This window comes from Megalobrama amblycephala, linkage group LG11 (assembly GCF_018812025.1).
Source record: "Megalobrama amblycephala isolate DHTTF-2021 linkage group LG11, ASM1881202v1, whole genome shotgun sequence".
Taxonomy (NCBI): Eukaryota; Metazoa; Chordata; class Actinopteri; order Cypriniformes; family Xenocyprididae; genus Megalobrama; species Megalobrama amblycephala.
This window is the reverse complement of record NC_063054.1, coordinates 13,262,254-13,279,509: the sequence shown is the minus strand read 5'-3', so window position 1 is coordinate 13,279,509 and position 17,256 is coordinate 13,262,254. Positions and strand designations below refer to the sequence as shown.

At 38.1% G+C, this 17,256-nt stretch overlaps 1 protein-coding gene across 2 annotated transcripts in view; it reads left to right on the top strand.

Moving 5' to 3' along the window:
• The window catches only part of rngtt (RNA guanylyltransferase and 5'-phosphatase), a 167,166-nt gene that overhangs the window by 98,190 nt on the left and 51,720 nt on the right, over positions 1 to 17,256 (top strand). For both annotated transcript variants that reach the window (XM_048206213.1, XM_048206214.1), the window contains exon 12: positions 10,853 to 10,921. In XM_048206213.1, coding sequence (XP_048062170.1) covers positions 10,853 to 10,921 — 69 coding nt within the window. The remainder of the gene's footprint in view (positions 1 to 10,852; positions 10,922 to 17,256) is intronic.

The window sequence follows — 17,256 nt, the reverse complement described above, 5'->3', positions numbered from 1 at the left end:
TATTATTAAACAGAGAAAAACAATAGTGTTTGGGAAAATATAAAAATAATTTCCTGATTTAAAGGGTAGCTTATTCTGTGCAGTTTACTCGTAAATAAATTAGTTTATATTCATTCTCAAGGTTGAACAAACATGTGGGATGCTCCATAGTCCCATGGTATGAATTTATAAATGATAAATATAGATATTAAATGATATGCAAAAAAGTGCCATGCATGTCAGGGCCATTTCTGTAGCGGTTTAATCAGACATTGCTGTTCAGACCTGTAATGCGCACAGATATGAACCCAACAAAAAGACCTTTTTCCTGCTCTCTTACAATGGCCTTACAGTTCAATATCAGGAACATCAGCCTATTATCTGTGTTTTTCTGCTCCCTGTCTATGAGGGATAAGTGGGATCATTTTCTGTGAAATTAACATGCTAGAGGGTTTCTGAGAAATTTCCTGCAAGAAGAGATTCTCTCCCCATGTCTACAGTAGCCTCTCTTTAACCACATTTCATTCTCTGTTCATTGTTCACCATGAATAAGTCTGTTTTCCAAGGAACCTCTGGTCTGGTTCCTCTGTGCCCCTAACTTCAAGCTTGTGTGCTAGATGTGTATGTGTGTCTCGGCTTTGTCTTGTTCGAGTCTGATCTGAAGATGAAGTCTTGCAGGATGAAGTCATAATGACAGGCTGTTGAGAACTGAGAGAGTGTCATTGTTGTAGTCTCCAGCCATCTGATGTGCGGACAGGAAATGGAAAATTGAGGAGTGGAAAAAGATTCCCATCAGTAATCGGTACAGAATGGCTTCTCTACTGCGGACTATGGTCAGGATCAAAGCGCTTTTGTCTGGGGGTTCATTCACTCACGATTCCATCAGATATGAAGCCTCCATCAGTTATGAGGAGCAGCGTTGTCACTTCTTGTCATCCCTCAGTTTGAGCACTGAGTCTCAGAACATGAACTACACAGCAGTATGCTGGACACGTTACATTTACGCTGCTGTCTGCTGATATCTAGGTCATAAATACAAGCTTGTGAATGATAATCCTCTGTGGTCAGTATGATATGAGTACATGATGAAGATATGAAATGCTCACTGTTTTGAAAGCTTGAGAGGCACATATGCAAACAACTCTACATATATTTGTACATTCAGTTACAGATACAAAATGACCTACATTTGGTTGTAAATTATTTGTGCATTAGTAAATTGATTTATGATATTTCTCATATATTTATGCATCTGACGAGCGCAAGTGCTTGCCTTTGTGTGGTTTTGACATTTTCCCATCATTATATATGTGGCATTAAAGCCCTGCCAGCACAAACAATGTTTTTTTTTCCATTTGCAACAAAACCCATCTGTGAGCTAGACGTAAATATCCAGTCACTAATTGAGTTAAAATTATTGCATATTTATGTGCATCCTGTCACCATGAACTGGCCTATCAATCATCCTGTCAAGGTTAAAATTCTGTCCTGTCGACATCCTGACACTTCTCAATTCTTTTTCTCTATCCTTCATGCATTATTCCTCTTGAATTTCATTTACTTTCAGCTACCATACAATGCTTTCTACCTTTGTTCTGACATTCTCTTGAGAGTAGTCATTTTTATTCTCAACTATTAAACTTATGTGACATTTAAAAACAATTAAAAACTGATGAAGCACTGTCAAAAAGGTGAGACAGTTGCAGATCCGAGGAGATGCAGGTATTTCTTGTGAAAGAATTACAGTGCCTATAGAAAGTCATCATACCCTTTTGTCACATTACACCCTGGAAAACAAAATAAATTTAGTCTAACTTTTTGAGCTGTATGTTCACATTATAACCCTCATCATCAAAGTAAAAATAGCATTTTAAAACATTCTAGAGGATTATTAAAAATTAATTAAGTGACACCTGAACATCAATGGTAGTTCTAATTTAAAAAAAAAAAATTGATTTCAGGCTGTATGACAAATAAAGTAACTTTCAAAGGGGGATATGCTGATTTGATCAATTTTGATTTAATGATTTAAAGATGCACATAGTTAGAGTGGGATGGTTGGGGGGTTCAAACAAATAGAATGAAATGTGTAACATCAAATAATGATAATTTTTACAATAACAAATATTGTAATTTCCTGGCCTTTAAAGCAGTCACATTTGTCCTTCAAGTAACTAACTTAACTGTAGTTAACATCCAGCTTAATGTTGCTATATATTATGTTTTTATATCATCAAAAATAATTAATACAAACCCGATTCCAAAAAAGTTGGGACACTGTACAAATTGTGAATAAAAAAGGAATGCAATAATTTACAAATCTCATAAACTTATATTTTATTCACAATAGAATATAGATAACATATCAAATGTTGAAAGTGAGACATTTTGAAATGTCATGCCAAATATTGTCTCATTTTGGATTTCATGAGAGCTACACATTGCCAGAAAAGTTGGGACAGGTAACAATAAGAGGCCGGAAAAGTTAAATGTACATATAAGCAACAGCTGGAGGACCAATTTGCAACTTATTAGGTCAATTGGCAACATGATTGGGTATAAAAAGAGCCTCTCAGAGTGGCAGTGTCTCTCAGAAGTCGAGATGGGCAGAGGATCACCAATTCCCCCAATGCTGCGTCGAAAAATAGTGGAGCAATATCAGAAAGGAGTTTCTCAGAGAAAAACTTGCAAAGAGTTTGACGTTATCATCATCTACAGTGCATAATATCATCCAAAGATTCAGAGAATCTGGAACAATCTCTGTGTGTAAGGGTCAAGGCCGGAAAACCATACTGGATGCCCGCGATCTTCGGGCCCTTAGATGGCACTGCATCACATACAGGAATGCTACTGTAATGGAAATCACAACATGGGCTCAGGAATACTTCCAGAAAACATTGTCGGTGAACACAATCCACCGTGCCATTCACCGTTGCCGGCTAAAACTCTATAGGTCAAAAAAGAAGCCATATCTAAACATGATCCAGAAGTGCAGGCATTTTCTCTGGGACCAAGACTCATTTAAAATGGACTGTGGCAAAGTGGAAAACTGTTCTGTGGTCAGACTAATCAAAATTTTGAAGTTCTTTTTGGAAAATTGGGACGCCATGTCATCCGGACTAAAGAGGACAAGGACAACCCAAGTTGTTATCAGCGCTCAGTTCAGAAGCCTGCATCTCTGATGGTAATGGGGTTGCATGAGTGCGTGTGGCATGGGCAGCTTACACATCTGGAAAGGCACCATCAATGCTGAAAGGTATATCCAAGTTTCTACACAATCAATCACCCTTATTTATATAGCGCTTTTTAAATGCAGATTGTGTCAAAGCAGCTTTACATTGATAATTGGGATATAATTTTCCTTTTAAAGAATAGTGTCAATGCAGGCAGATCAAAAGCACTGTTGAATAAATGTCAAGAATACTGTTGAATATCAAATGTCAAGTCAAATTAAATTAAATTAGGGCTGCACGATTAATCGTATTTTAATCACGATAACGATATCTGCTTCTCCCGAGTGATTTTAAATAATCGTCACGATATTGGCCCACTCTATGAAAATGAACATAATTTGGAAATATTGGAAGTAATATTAGGAGTTTCGCTGTTTTATCTTTTGAAGTTCCTAAAGGTTTCACCAGTTTTCATAATGTTGATCAGCTAGAAATGATTGTTCTTTGCTTTACAAATTTGCCGGGCAATTTGAATCTGGTTTGTCTTATTGCAAACGAATTTTGTTGCTTTAAAATCTAATGTGAATACATATTACAAAGCGCTCACCAAAACCATGTTTTGTATTGATTTACCATCTAACGAAGTTATCATAGTTGGTTAAATTAAGTCGTTGTGCCACCTACAGGCCTTTTGGGTGAATTGTAGGTTGGTAAAGAACTTGCAAAATAGCCATAATTACATTACTCTTTTTGATAGAATAAACGTAATTAATAATCGTGATTATAATTTTGAGGAAACTGTGGCACTGGCTGTCGTGTCGATGAGGCCTTCACAATGGATGATCTAGTCGACTCGATCTCTGCTGATACTTCAGGGCTGCGTTGTGGTCGTATCAAGGCGCCGGTCCTCGGTCTCATCTGGATACGGCCCGAATCCGGTTGACTACGGTAAACCTCGGGATAAACAGAAAGACTAATATTAGCGTAGATGCCATTCTTTTTCTGATGTAACGAGTACATCTGGTGTTATAGGAAGTGTTCCCGGTTCCGGCTGAACTAATTTATGCAGCCTAATAATCCTTTAACGGATTTGAAAATATAAATTTATAATGTGTTATGTGTATGCCAGGTTAAAGAGATGCGTTTTTAGTCTAGATTTAAACTGACAGAGTGTGTCTGCATCCCGAACAATGCTAGGAAGATTGTTCCACAGTTTAGGTGCCAAATAGGAGAAGGATCTACCACCTGCGGTTGATTTTGATATTCTAGGTATTATCAGCTGGCCTGAATTCTGAGATTGCAATAAACGTGAAGGACTATAATGCATTAAGAGCTCGCTTAGGTACTGGGGGGCTAAACCATTTAGTGCTTTGTAAGTAATTAACAAGATTTTAAAATCTATACGATGTTTAACAGGAAGCCAATGCAGTGACGACAGAACTGGGCTAATATGGTCATACTTCCTAGTTCTAGTAAGAACTCTAGCTGCTGCATTTTGTACGAGCTGTAGTTTATTTATCAAGCGAGCGGAACAACCACCCAGTAGAGCGTTACAGTAATCTAACCTCGAGGTCATGAACGCATGAACTAACTGTTCTGCATTCTTCATTGAGAGCATATGCCGTAGTTTAGATATATTTTTAAGATGGAAGAATGCGTTTTTACAGATGCTACTAACATGGCCTTCAAATGAAAGATTGGTATCAAAGAGCACACCCAGGTTCCTAGCTGACGACGAAGACTTAACAGAGCAGCCATCAAGTGTTAGACAATATTCTAGGTTATTACGTGAAGAAGTTTTCGGTCCAAAAATTAGAATCTCTGTTTTTTCTGAATTTAGTAGTTCTAGAACAACATATGTTCCCATCCAGACGTCGTCTCTTTCAGGGAAGACCTTGCATTTTCCAACATGACAATGCCAGACCACATACTGCATCAATTATAACATCATGGCTGCGAAGGATCTGGGTACTGAAATGGCCAGCCTGCAGTCCAGATCTTTCACCCATAGAAAACATTTGGTGCATCATAAAGAGGAAGATGCGACAAAGAAGACCTAAGACAGTTGAGCAACTAAGAAGCCTGTATTAGACAAGAATGGGACAACATTCCTATTCCTAAACTTGAGCAACTTGTCTCCTCAGTCCCCAGACGTTTGCAGACTGTTATAAAAAGAAGAGGGGATGCCACACAGTAGTAAACATGGCCTTGTCCCAACTTTTTTGAGATGTGTTGATGCCATCAACTTATTTTTCCCTTAAAATGATACATTTTCTCAGTTTAAACATTTGATATGTCATCTATGTTGTATTCTGAATAAAATATTGAAATTTGAAACTTCCACATCATTGCATTCTGTTTTTATTCACAATTTGTACAGTGTCCCAACTTTTTTGGAATCGGGTTTATATATTTATTGAGTAAAAGATAGATATCTCCTATAGTTTTTAGTGGTCCATCAAAACCTTCAGCACTCCTGCATTGATGCAGAATCCTTGTGCATGTGCTTCTGCAGTCAGTGACGTTATTGGCCACTGCTATAACAGACGATTTTCAAGTCACACGATTGGCTACTGCTGTTGTTAAACACATGATTGTCAGTAATGTAATTGTCACAATTGTCTGCTTGTGTCATTTCTTTTCCACCTGTTTTGTCTGACCCTGCTGACTCAATGAGCATTTCACTGTCCAATGGTCATGCCTTAACTCCCTGAGGTCTGAAAACGTGCCGGCGCGTTTTCAGGTTTTTTTTCACATTGCAGCAAAACAGACTTAAAATACTTTGTCATTTTTTTGTCATAGAGACATAAGTAATACATCAATTGAAACTATAGAATATCTTCTTTTATTTGTATACACTCAGAGTAAAAACAAAATGTTGTGCTTTTTGCAAAATAAAGAAAACTAAAATGATGTATGATCTGTCCTCTCCCTCTGAACAAAGTTTAATCTGATAGTTCTCAGAAAATGAACTATAACTTAGTGACTACTAATCACAAAAAAGATAGACTTAGGTCTAAAGACACGTTGAAATGTCAGGTTTTAAGTCATATAAGTCATATCGAAAACAAAAATTCTGTGTTTATTTAATCTGTATGAAAAGAGACACAGTCAGAAATCCGTGATTCAGCTCATTATCTGCTAATGCGGCCACGCCCACGGAGCCAGCGCTATTCAGAGGCAAATTATGAGTCAATACATGCATACATCATCTCAATCGTGTATTTATTGTCTTGAAAAGTGTTTATCTGTATGTAAAAGCCTGTATGTTAGCGACCTCTGGAAGACATGCCATTAGTTCCTGGTTCTTCTTCTTCTTTAGAATAATTTGTGGACTAAATGTGCACAGAGAGCGCCCTCCGGCTGCAAGAATTAATTGAAAACACCATTCCTGAAATGTCCTCTTATTCTTTGGAATAAATTGTGGACTAAATGTGTACACAGCGCCCTCCGGCTACAAGTATGAATTGAAAACACCAGCGCTCATAGTGATAACAATGAATATAGAATAAATATAACTCTTCTGTATAGAAAATTGACATAAACATATGAGAATCCATCAATATTTCTCCAAATGTGAATGCTTTTAAACTAAAAACCTATATTCAGACTCTTTGCATCACAGAAATACATTATATTTTAACTGCCATTTCTAGTGTTGCATTAGTATTGCATCCTTCTCATGGGCATTTACTAATTTTTGACCTATTTCATCTGAGTTAAATTTTTTATTTTATTTTTTTGGCTCATTTTACCTTCAAGTATGCACACCTGGATATAAGGCGTTTTTCATTTCCAGCCTTCATGAACAATTATATATCACTTATAAATGATTAAAGGATTAGTTCACTTTCAAATTAAAATTTCCTGATAATTTAGTCACCCCCATGTCATCCAAGATGTTCATGTCTTTCTTCAGTCAAAAAGAAATTAAGGTTTTTGATGAAAACATTCCAGGATTTTTCTCCATATAGTGGACTTCAATGGAGTCCAAACGGTCAAATCAAACATTTATAATTATTTTCAATGTTGAAAACAGTTGTGTACTTTTTTTTTTCAGGATTCCTTGATGAATAGAAAGTTCAAAAGAACAGCATTTATCTGAAATACAAAGCTTCTGTAGCATTATACACTACCGTTCAAAAGTTTGGGGTCAGTAAGAATTTTTATTTTTATTTTTTTGAAAAGAAATTAAAGAAATGAATACTTTTATTCAGCAGTAAAGTGGCAGTAAAGACATTTATAATGTTACAAAAGATTAGATTTCAGATAAACACTGTTCTTTTGAACTTTCTATTCATCAAATAATCCTGAAAAAAAACATTGTACACAAATATTTTGTACAATTGTACACATTTAATGTTTCTTGAGCAGCAGATCAGCATATTAGAATGATTTCTGAAGGATCATGTGACACTGAAGACTGGAGTAATGATGCTGAAAATTCAGCTTTGCCATCACAGGAATAAATTACTTTGTGAAATATATTCAAACAGTTATTTTAAATTGTAATAATATTTCACAATATTACTGTTTTTTTACTGTATTTTTAATTAAATAAATGTAGCCTTGGTGAGCAGACGAAACTTCTTTTAAAAACATTAAAAATCTTAGTGGTTCCAAACTTTTGGACTGTACTATGTGTGTAAAAAAAAAAAAAAAATATATATATATATATATATATATATATATGTTTTAACAATAAACTGCCGGAATTCAAATAGAGAAGAAGAGAGCTAGTTCAAGATGAGCATTTATTGTTAAAACGTTATTTTTTATTTTATTTTTTTTAGGAAAATGAGCGATGGGTTCTCTAGATAAGATCCTTACTCCTCGTCTGGGATTGTGTAGAACGTTTTGAAGCTGCAATGAAACTTTGTAATTGAGTAATTTTAACCTTCAACCGTTTGGGCTCCATTGAAGTCCACTATATGGATAAAAATCCTGGAATGTTTTCAGCAAAAATTTAAATTCTTTTCGACTGAAGAAAGAAAGACATTAACATCTTGATGAAGGGGGTGAGTAAATTATCAGGAAATTTTAATTTGAAAGTGAACTAATCCTTTAAGTACAAAATTAATAGTAGTTATTAAGATTAATGTGCTTTGGAATTAAGATGTGCCTGGGAAACAAATATGATCAGAAAATCAACATGCCTAATAATTCTTCAAACACTGTAAATGTATGAGTAAGAACAAAAAGGAATGAATGAAGGATAACAAATGGCCAAAAGAAACCCTTGAATGAGAGAATGAAGAGTGAGAGCCAATAAATAAATAAATGATTAAATGAAAGAAAGTTCATTAAAAAGAAGAAATCAATGAAGATAACGATTAACAAAAGAGGAAGAACAAAAAGAATGGATTGGACCTTGAAAAGGGTTTAGAAATGTATGAAAAAAATCAAAAGAAAACGAAGTGAACAAAAAATGTGAAAAAAATGACAATGAAAGTGAACAACAGAAAAAGATTAAAAAACGAAAAAGTGAAAAGATGAAAGGAAGAGAATGAAAACATGAAATACAGAATGAATGACCGAACAAACCATACAGGAAGAATAAATGAAGAAAGGATAAAGAAAGAACAACCTTAAAAGAAGAAACAAAAAGGAAGAGAACCAAAGAAAGAAAGAGGCTCATCTGTGATGGAAATTTTAAGAGCGCAGTGATGAACAACCTGTTCCTCAGTGTTTCAGACTCTTCCCACTCGTTTGCACCGCTCACAGCAAACCTTTCATCTCACATACGACTTTGAAAGAGTTTAGCGGGAGTTAATGATCTCATTAAGTGGTAATGTCCTCATTAAACAAGGGTCAGGTTATGGAAAAGCTCCTTAGCCACTTACCAGAACAGACTGTGAATACTGCAGGTAGAGGCTAGTATGGAGAGGGCTCCTGCTCCTCTGAGCTTTGAGGCTGAGTTGTATTAGGCATGAACGATGCTGTTTGCTGCAGACTGCCTGACTGACTAGAATTTTAATACACCATCCAAGGCTCTTTCAACAGCAGAGCAGCCGTGTTTCTGAGAGATTAAACGAGAAAATAAAGCAGCTAATGTGGAGTGGAGGGTCGGCTTCATTTGAGTCTTGGAGAGAAAATCTCTGTTAAGGCTCTGCTGCTGTAGCCCTGTGTGCTGTGCTAATATAACAAAGTCTCCTGTGGATTATGGGTAAGGTCATAGAGCGGCACGTTCAGCTGAGGACAGATTATCGTTAATGAAAGAAGTCGAGAGTTTTTTCTATTGAACAATGTTCAGTTCAGTGTGATATCAGGGTGTGGAGACCTTGTCTGAGTTGTGAAGCGAACATTGATGGCAGAAATCCGTTTAAACGCAGACAGGCTCAAGGTCTTGAAACATTTATTAGAAAGGAATTCATTTATGGCAGCTGCTCTATAGACAGGGTCACGCTAATGAAAATGTTAAATCTGAGAGCTCTGCTGCCCACTCGCTCAATTTCACACTGTACTTTCTGTTGTTTGAGATATGCATTTTTTATTTCTGTACACTTCCCTTTTATAATGTATTGTTTACAGACAATATTAGACGCCATTTCTCAAGGATGTTCCTCAAAGTCAAAATGGACTTTATTATACGTGTTTCTGGAGTTACTGTTGATTCATCGGTACAGATTAAATGATGCCAGTCTTTGTATCAACTCAGAGTGGATCAAATAGTCCTTGTATAACTTTCTCTTATTCAGTATCCAGGCTCATGTTGAATTTTTTCAGGAACATTTAAAGGGTTCATTCACCCAAAATTCTGTCATCCTGAATTTATGCTCACCCTCACGTCATTGCAAACCCATAAGACTTTCGTTCATCTTCTTTAAAAAAATTAACATTTGATGAAACCCAAGAGATTTTTTTGTACCTCCATTGAAAGTCCACTCACCCAAAACTTTGACACCTCAAGAAGTTTTTTGACATTGCATAAATGATGGCTTTATATAATGAACAGATTTGATTTAGGCTTTTATTCACATATAAACATTGATCCAACACATGAGGCACTCAAATGGTAAATAAAAGCTCAATCCATACTTGCTTGACGCATGAGAAAAAACCTCAGTGGTTCTTGCACACCAATCGATCACAATACAGCATCCTTTTAACATATTTGATGTGCTCTATGTGAATTGGTCGATGTTTATATTTGAATGAAAGCTTAAATTAAATCTGTTCATTGTTTAAAGTGATTGTTTCTCTTCAGAATGGATTGGTAAGACTTGAGAGGACTTAAACGCTCGATTCAAATGGATTACTTTTACAAGCTCTATATGAACTTTTTGAGTGTTAGAATTTGGGTGGAATAGACTTTCAATGGAGGGACAGAAAATCTTCTAAACATCTTTAATTTGTGTTTCGAACATTTCATATGTAAGCAAGTAAGCTTGCTCATATGTTGATTTTCTCTAAAAGACTAACAAGACTAAAACATGACTCTGTTTGTGGAAGCAGTCTGACATGTCAACTTCTGGCGTGAATTTGGGACTGCGCTACCTTTCCCCCCCCAAAAAAAAAGGCAGATGGAGAGCGTGTTTGGGGAAATCTGTTTTGGAAACTTTGCCTCGAAGTTTTGTTTTTTTTCCTAACTGATATTTAGCTGTCCTTGTCCTCTGTCCTGATGATTTTCTTTTCCCACATGGCTACATGTTTTTTATGCCACATAACACATTATACATTCTCTTTTGCTTTGTTCACAGCTCCTGGAGGGCAGTTTCACCTCGCAGGTCAGCCATGAAGTTGATGGTCTTATCTTCCAGCCTATAGGGGTGAGTCTGACACAAATACAAACGGGTAGAAGAAAAATGCACTGTGACTGCAAATTCAGGCTGTGGGGGAAATGGAGGCTGGATGTAACTTTGCCGCACAATAATTACCTGCAGTTAGCTGAAGAGTAAATAAGAGGGTTTGTTTTATGTTCATTCAGGCTTCCTCATAAGCATTTCAGTTAATGTAAGTAAGCATCCATCATTTATGCTGCATTATACAGTGTGAATGCACACGAATGCTATCCAGCCTCAAACTAAACCGAGACTTTGCGAGTCTCAGCCAAAGACTTTTTGTTTTGCATGAAGTAAACATGAATTATGAATTTTGCACAAATATTATATACATGCAACTGCTGCACCAGGGCTTAGTTATTAACCCTATAATGCCTACAGTATCATATTTGAGGTCCCAAGGCCTCTAAATTATCAACATAATCAAAACTTTGCTGTAAAACCTGTTGCACACAATCTACTACATGCCTTTTGTCATCTGATTAGTTTATTTTGTACTTTTTAATAAGTTAAATGCCTTTTAGTATAATTGTAAAAACATCCACCTTCAGCTTGTGGTTCACAAGTCTTTTTTGCTGTGAAATCTTAACTGATTTTTATAAAGTAAACATAAGAATATCTTTGATATTGTTAGTGATATTTCAAAATGAACACTTACTGGACTGCAGCAACTTCGGTTTACTTTATTTTCCATACATAATTTTTTTAGAAAAATCATTTAAAATTTGAGTATCAAATATGATCATCAGGCTCTAGAGGAACGTTTATTTGTTCATCTCTCAATCATGATTGTATTGCATTGTATTATATGTTTTAAAACTCCAGAGCTTTGATCATAAAACTAAGCATTTAAATATCTTACTAAGACATATTATTGGAGATAATGATATTTATATGCAATTTATGTAAGTAACTTCTAAACTGTTATAAAGTTCTCAATCATTTACGTTACAAGCTTCGGAATTTCATCTTTCTTTTTTTTCCATATAAATATCAGAAACTGCGTCAAATTGCAAATTTTTGCTCAATTTAGGTCTCTGTATAAAATTGAGGTGTTTTTCTTCCTTAAGTATGAGTTCCATATTCTCACTATCATACTATATGAGCCATAAAAGCCTGATGTATCAAATATGAACAATATTATGAATATGAACAACAACAAAACCGTGCATATTTTTTATGGGGGGTGAGTCCCAGAATGTTGAGACTTTGATATTTACAAGAACATGACAATCAATCAAATAATAAATGATAAACTAATATGCCTATTGTTCGGCTTTCTATAAATTGGGCTGGGCAGACATTTGAAAAAAAAAAAATTAAAAAAAAAATCCTGTGTAGCTAAACCCCCAAACATTTGAAATTTCTGAAGAAAGCCCAGGATGCCCACATTAGAATTCACCAGGCATGTGGTTTTAAAAATGTGGCATGTATGGTCACAGACAAATTTACCAAAAAAAAGAAAAAAGAAAAGAAAAATCCTCTATAGAGGACAAAAGCAGGTCCCAGGAGGAAAAACGCACCAGAGATTCACAGCAGGTGCGCCAGATTGAAAACATAAGCTTGGCATCAATGTGCTGTTGACTGATTAGAAACAAAACAGAAGAGAGAGGCACTTTTAGTTGCATCATTAAAGCTGCAGAAACATAAAAATACTCATGTTTTTCTGGCAAAAAAGAAAGAAAGAAAGAAACAAAGAAACAAAGAAAAAACCCAATATTGTTCGATCTTTCTGCAGATGCAAGGTAAAGGTCATACACACCACATTTCTGTGTGACAACCGATCAATCACGTCAATATGTTTAAAAATGTATTAAAGGAAATGTCCTCAGAAGCCCTCATATAGCATAATGTATTTTCTTTGCTGATATGGTGTTTGGGATTTCTATCAGCCATCTCTCATAACTGCTCTGATATTGACTTTCTTTCTGTGTAATGCAATGAGACATTTTGTAGACAGTGATACCAAACCTCTGAACTTCATACATTCCATACAGATGTCCAGGACATTGTCTTAATGTAACACTGTTGAAGAAAGTGCACATTAGCCAGGTGTATTGCAATAATTTCAGTATTCAGCGTGTCTCACATGCAGTGCTATTCTCATTTTCACATGTCCTCCAGCCTCTCATTTTGAAAGAGAAAAATCCTGTGACCCTGTGCATTAGAGCAGGTTAGATGTTAACTCCACGAGGATAGATCTCTAGCAGACTGTGCACCCCTGACTTACATTTTAAATAATAGTCTGTCTATTTGCATTTTATCTTATCTAATTTGCATTACAGCAATGTAAAAAAAAAAAAAGAAGAAAAAAAGACAAATTTATCATTTTAATATTTATGAATCATATACGTACACGTGAATGTGAAGGAGTACTAGAATCTACAAACACATCAAGTGTACATCATAATGTACAGATACAGAGATAGTAACACTGTTGAAAAAAAAAAAAATGGGGGGGGGTGTTCCTGGTTTCAGGAGGTAGGGGTTTTTCAGAGGGGGCAGAGTGATTTGAGTTCAGGGCTCTCTGGGGGAAAAAGCTGTTGAGCAGTCTGGTGCGAGCCCTGGTGCCGATACGTCTTCCTGATGGTAGGAGCTGGAAGAGACTGTGGGAGGGGTGGGTGGGGTCCTTCACGATAGTGTTGGCTTTCTGAAACATTGTGCTAGGAAAATGTCCTGGATGGAAGGGAGAGGGACACAGATGATCTTTGCAGCTGAGTTCACTGTCCGCTGGAGGGTCTTGCGGTCTGTGGTGCTACAGTTCCCATACCCATACCAATGATGCAGCTGGTCAGCAGTCTCTCAATGGTTCCTCTGTAGAATGTTGTGAGGATGGGTGGAGAGAGACTTGCTCTTTTCAGCCAGTAGAGAAAGTGTAGGCGCTGTTGTGCCTCCTTGGAGAGTGATGTGGTGTTGGTGGTCCAGCTGAGATCCTCTGTGATGTGCACCCCCAAGAATTTAGTGCTGCTGACTCTCTCCACAGTTGAGCTGCTGATAGTTAGTGGGAGGTGTTCAGTAGAGATTCTTCTGAAGTCCATCACAACCTCCTGTGTCTTCTTCACATTGAGGGACAGGTTGATAGCACCACACCATTCAGCCAGCTGTGCCACTTCCTCTCTGTTGAGTGTTTCATCACTGTTGCTGATGAGACCTACCACCGTTGTGTCATCGGCAAACTTGATGATGTGGTTGGAGCTGAACTTGGCAGTGCGGTCGTGGTTCAACAGCGTGAAGAGCTGCAGGCTGAGCACACAGCCTTGTGGGGCACCTGTGCTCAGTGTGGTAGTGCTTGAGGTGTTGTGGCCGACACGGACTGACTGAGGTCTTTCGGTTAGACCAGCGAGTTTAGTTTTTTGATAAGCTGTTGAGGGATTGTGTTGAATAGTTGTGGACTTGAGACACATGGGGATGACTGCCTGGCTCAGCGAGATGTTGAAGATACCTGTTAGGACATTTGTCAGCTGTGCAGCACAGTCTCTCAGTACACGGCCAGGTATGTTGTCAGGACCTGCAGCCTTGCGTAGTCCTAGATAGGGTCTTCCTTACGTCGGCTGGAGACAGACAGAACGCCTTGTAGTTAGGAGGTGTGGGAAGTTTTTGTGGATGTGTATTGTTCTACAACTCAAACCATAAATAAAAAAGTTGAGTGCATCTGGGAGTGTCATCATCTGGATCATCTGGATGTGTCATCATCACAGGCCTGTGGCAGGGGCTTGTAGTCAGTAATGGTCTGATTGGCTTGCCACAGGTTCCGAGTGTCTTTGCTGTCACTGAAGTGTTTGTTGATTTTTTTTTTTTTTTTTTTTTTTTTTTTTTTTTTTTTTTTTTTGAGCATACTGTTGTTTTCCCTTCCTGATGCCATGAGAGACTGGCTCTTGCTGTTTTGAGAGCTCTCTTATCACCTGATCTGATACCTCATCTCAGAATAATGCAGGGAGCATTATTTTTATTTTATTTTATTCTTTATTAAGACATTAAAGTCCACAATCTGTTGGTCAATATGTATTAGTAATAGGGTTTTCCAGGGTTTATCTATGTTTGTTTATTTTGGTTTTGGGTGGGTTTTGCACATTTTCTTTTTGTTTCCATGGTTTTTCATAGTTTAAGCACACCTGTTATTAATTTTGTTGATAGGTTTGGTCTGTCTGTTTAAGCTCTGGGTTTCATTCCATTCATGGTCAGTTCTCGTCGCTTTATGCCTGGTTGTTTTGTTCTTGTTTCAAAGTAAGTGTTGTTTTTAAGTTCTTTGTTTAATAAAAACTATACTGCTGAACTTACATCCGCTACTTCATCACTGAATACAACAGAAGAACTGACCAGATAAAGATGGATATAGCTGCAGTGAAAATGCTCCTCCTTATCCAGGGGGATCTGTCCCTTGAGACCCATTTGCAGAGGTATTTAGACCTGCTCCCCATTGTTCACTATGATGATTACAGTCTCTGTGTATTATTCCGGGTGGGTTTTGAATCATCATCCTGTGCACGCCTGCCCGGAGAAGGGAACTTTAAGAAATATGTCGACTGGGTGTTGTTGCAGTGTAGATCCCCCTAAAACATTGGGGAGAGTAAGGAGAGAAACAGACCAGCCTGAGCCCACCGCATGATGTGGCGCTGGAGCCCACCACGATAGCAGCGCCAGTGAGCAAAACTGAGCCAAAGATCATCCCTGAGCCCGAGCCCAACTAATCGTTCAACCAGGTGCAAAAACGTCAGTCACCGAGGGACTGCTGGTGTAGTTTTGATGACGTGTAGCGCTATCCCCTCAATAGAGGCAGAAAGAGCACTGGTAGATTGGGAGAATGAGTGTTTTCTACCTGTTTTGTTTCCCTGCAACTAGCCTGTTTCTTCACTCAGCACCAAATTGTTAGAGTTTGTGTTCCCGCCCTGCCTCCCACGCCCACCTCCTCTGCTTGTTTTGAGTCTGCCCAGTGAAAGTTCCTTGTCGACCAATATATGTCTGTCCTCTATCATCTGAGAAAACATTTTGTGACATTCTCCTTTCACTGCTCTGTCCTTCAGCCCTTCAGCCCACTCTCTCACTCCAGCCCTTCGTTTCCTCCTACTCTGCCTGATCTTACCTTCTTGGATCAGCCTCATACTGTTAGCTCGCTGGTCCAGGCCTGGAGTGTCGACCCACTAGATCCGCCTATAACCTCAAAGCCCGGAACTCCACATCAGCCTGTCGAGCAGTTGGTTCTGCCTTGGCTCCTCGCCCCCTCGGCTCCACCCGGGACCCTCGTCCCTCCGGCTCCATCTTGGTCAGTCGTTGCTCTGGGACCATGGACTTATGGCACATCAGCTGTGCTCGTCCCTCCACCCTTTTTGCTTCAGAGGACTCCTCCTTCCCTCCAGCTCCGCCTTTGTCTCGGTCCTCCGGCACCCCGGCTCTACCATGGTTGCTCGGCACTGAACTCCAAGACCTTCTGTGACGTCCAGTCCTTTCAGTTTGTTGTCTCTGTGTGGGTCTTTACTGCCAGCAGCTCCATCTCAGTCAGTTGTCCCCCTAGTTCCTTCTGCCAAGGCTCCACCATGGCTCCTCCCTCCCTTGACTACACTGTGGGCCTGCATCCTGGTCATCCTGCTAGGTGATCTGCCCTGGCTCCTCCCAACTTCATCTCCATCTCCACCCTGGCTCCTCCTGCCTCTGCTTCAACCCTGGCCCTGCCTGTCTTGTGTTCCTGCTCTGCATCCCCCACCTAAACCTCCTCCCACCTACTTCTGTTTGACTCTGTTTTTTGAGAATGTTATTATGAAGAAGGTGTAAGGTTATGCATTCTTGAGGGGGGATAATGTCACAGTTTATTCGTTTATGTTTTGGTTTTGGGTGGGTTTTGCACATGTTTTAGTTCAATTTTTCATCTGTTTCCATGGTTTTTCATCTGTTTCCATGGTTTTCATCTGTTTCCATGTTTTTTTATCGTTTGATTAATTTGCACACCTGTTATCAATTTTGTCATTGGTTTGGTTTGTCTATTTAAGATCTGCGTTTCAATCAGTTCATGGCCAGTTCTCGTTATGGTATACCCAGTTGTTTTGTTCTCATTTCAAAGTAAGTGTTGTTTTGAGTTCTTTGTTTAATAAAAACTATACTGCTGCAATTACATCCACTACTTGATCATTGTGTGCAACCGCGGCATGACAAGGTTCAGTTTCATAATGTTAATTATATCACTATGGGTAACAAAGAATCTTGCAGCTTATTGATTCTGCAGCATGATGTTTTTCTAAATGTGTCAATAAGACTTAGTAAAGTGGGATTAGATGTGTCAAGGCAGTTTAGTTAGTAAGACATCAATAGTGCAAAGGCTATTTTATGCTCTA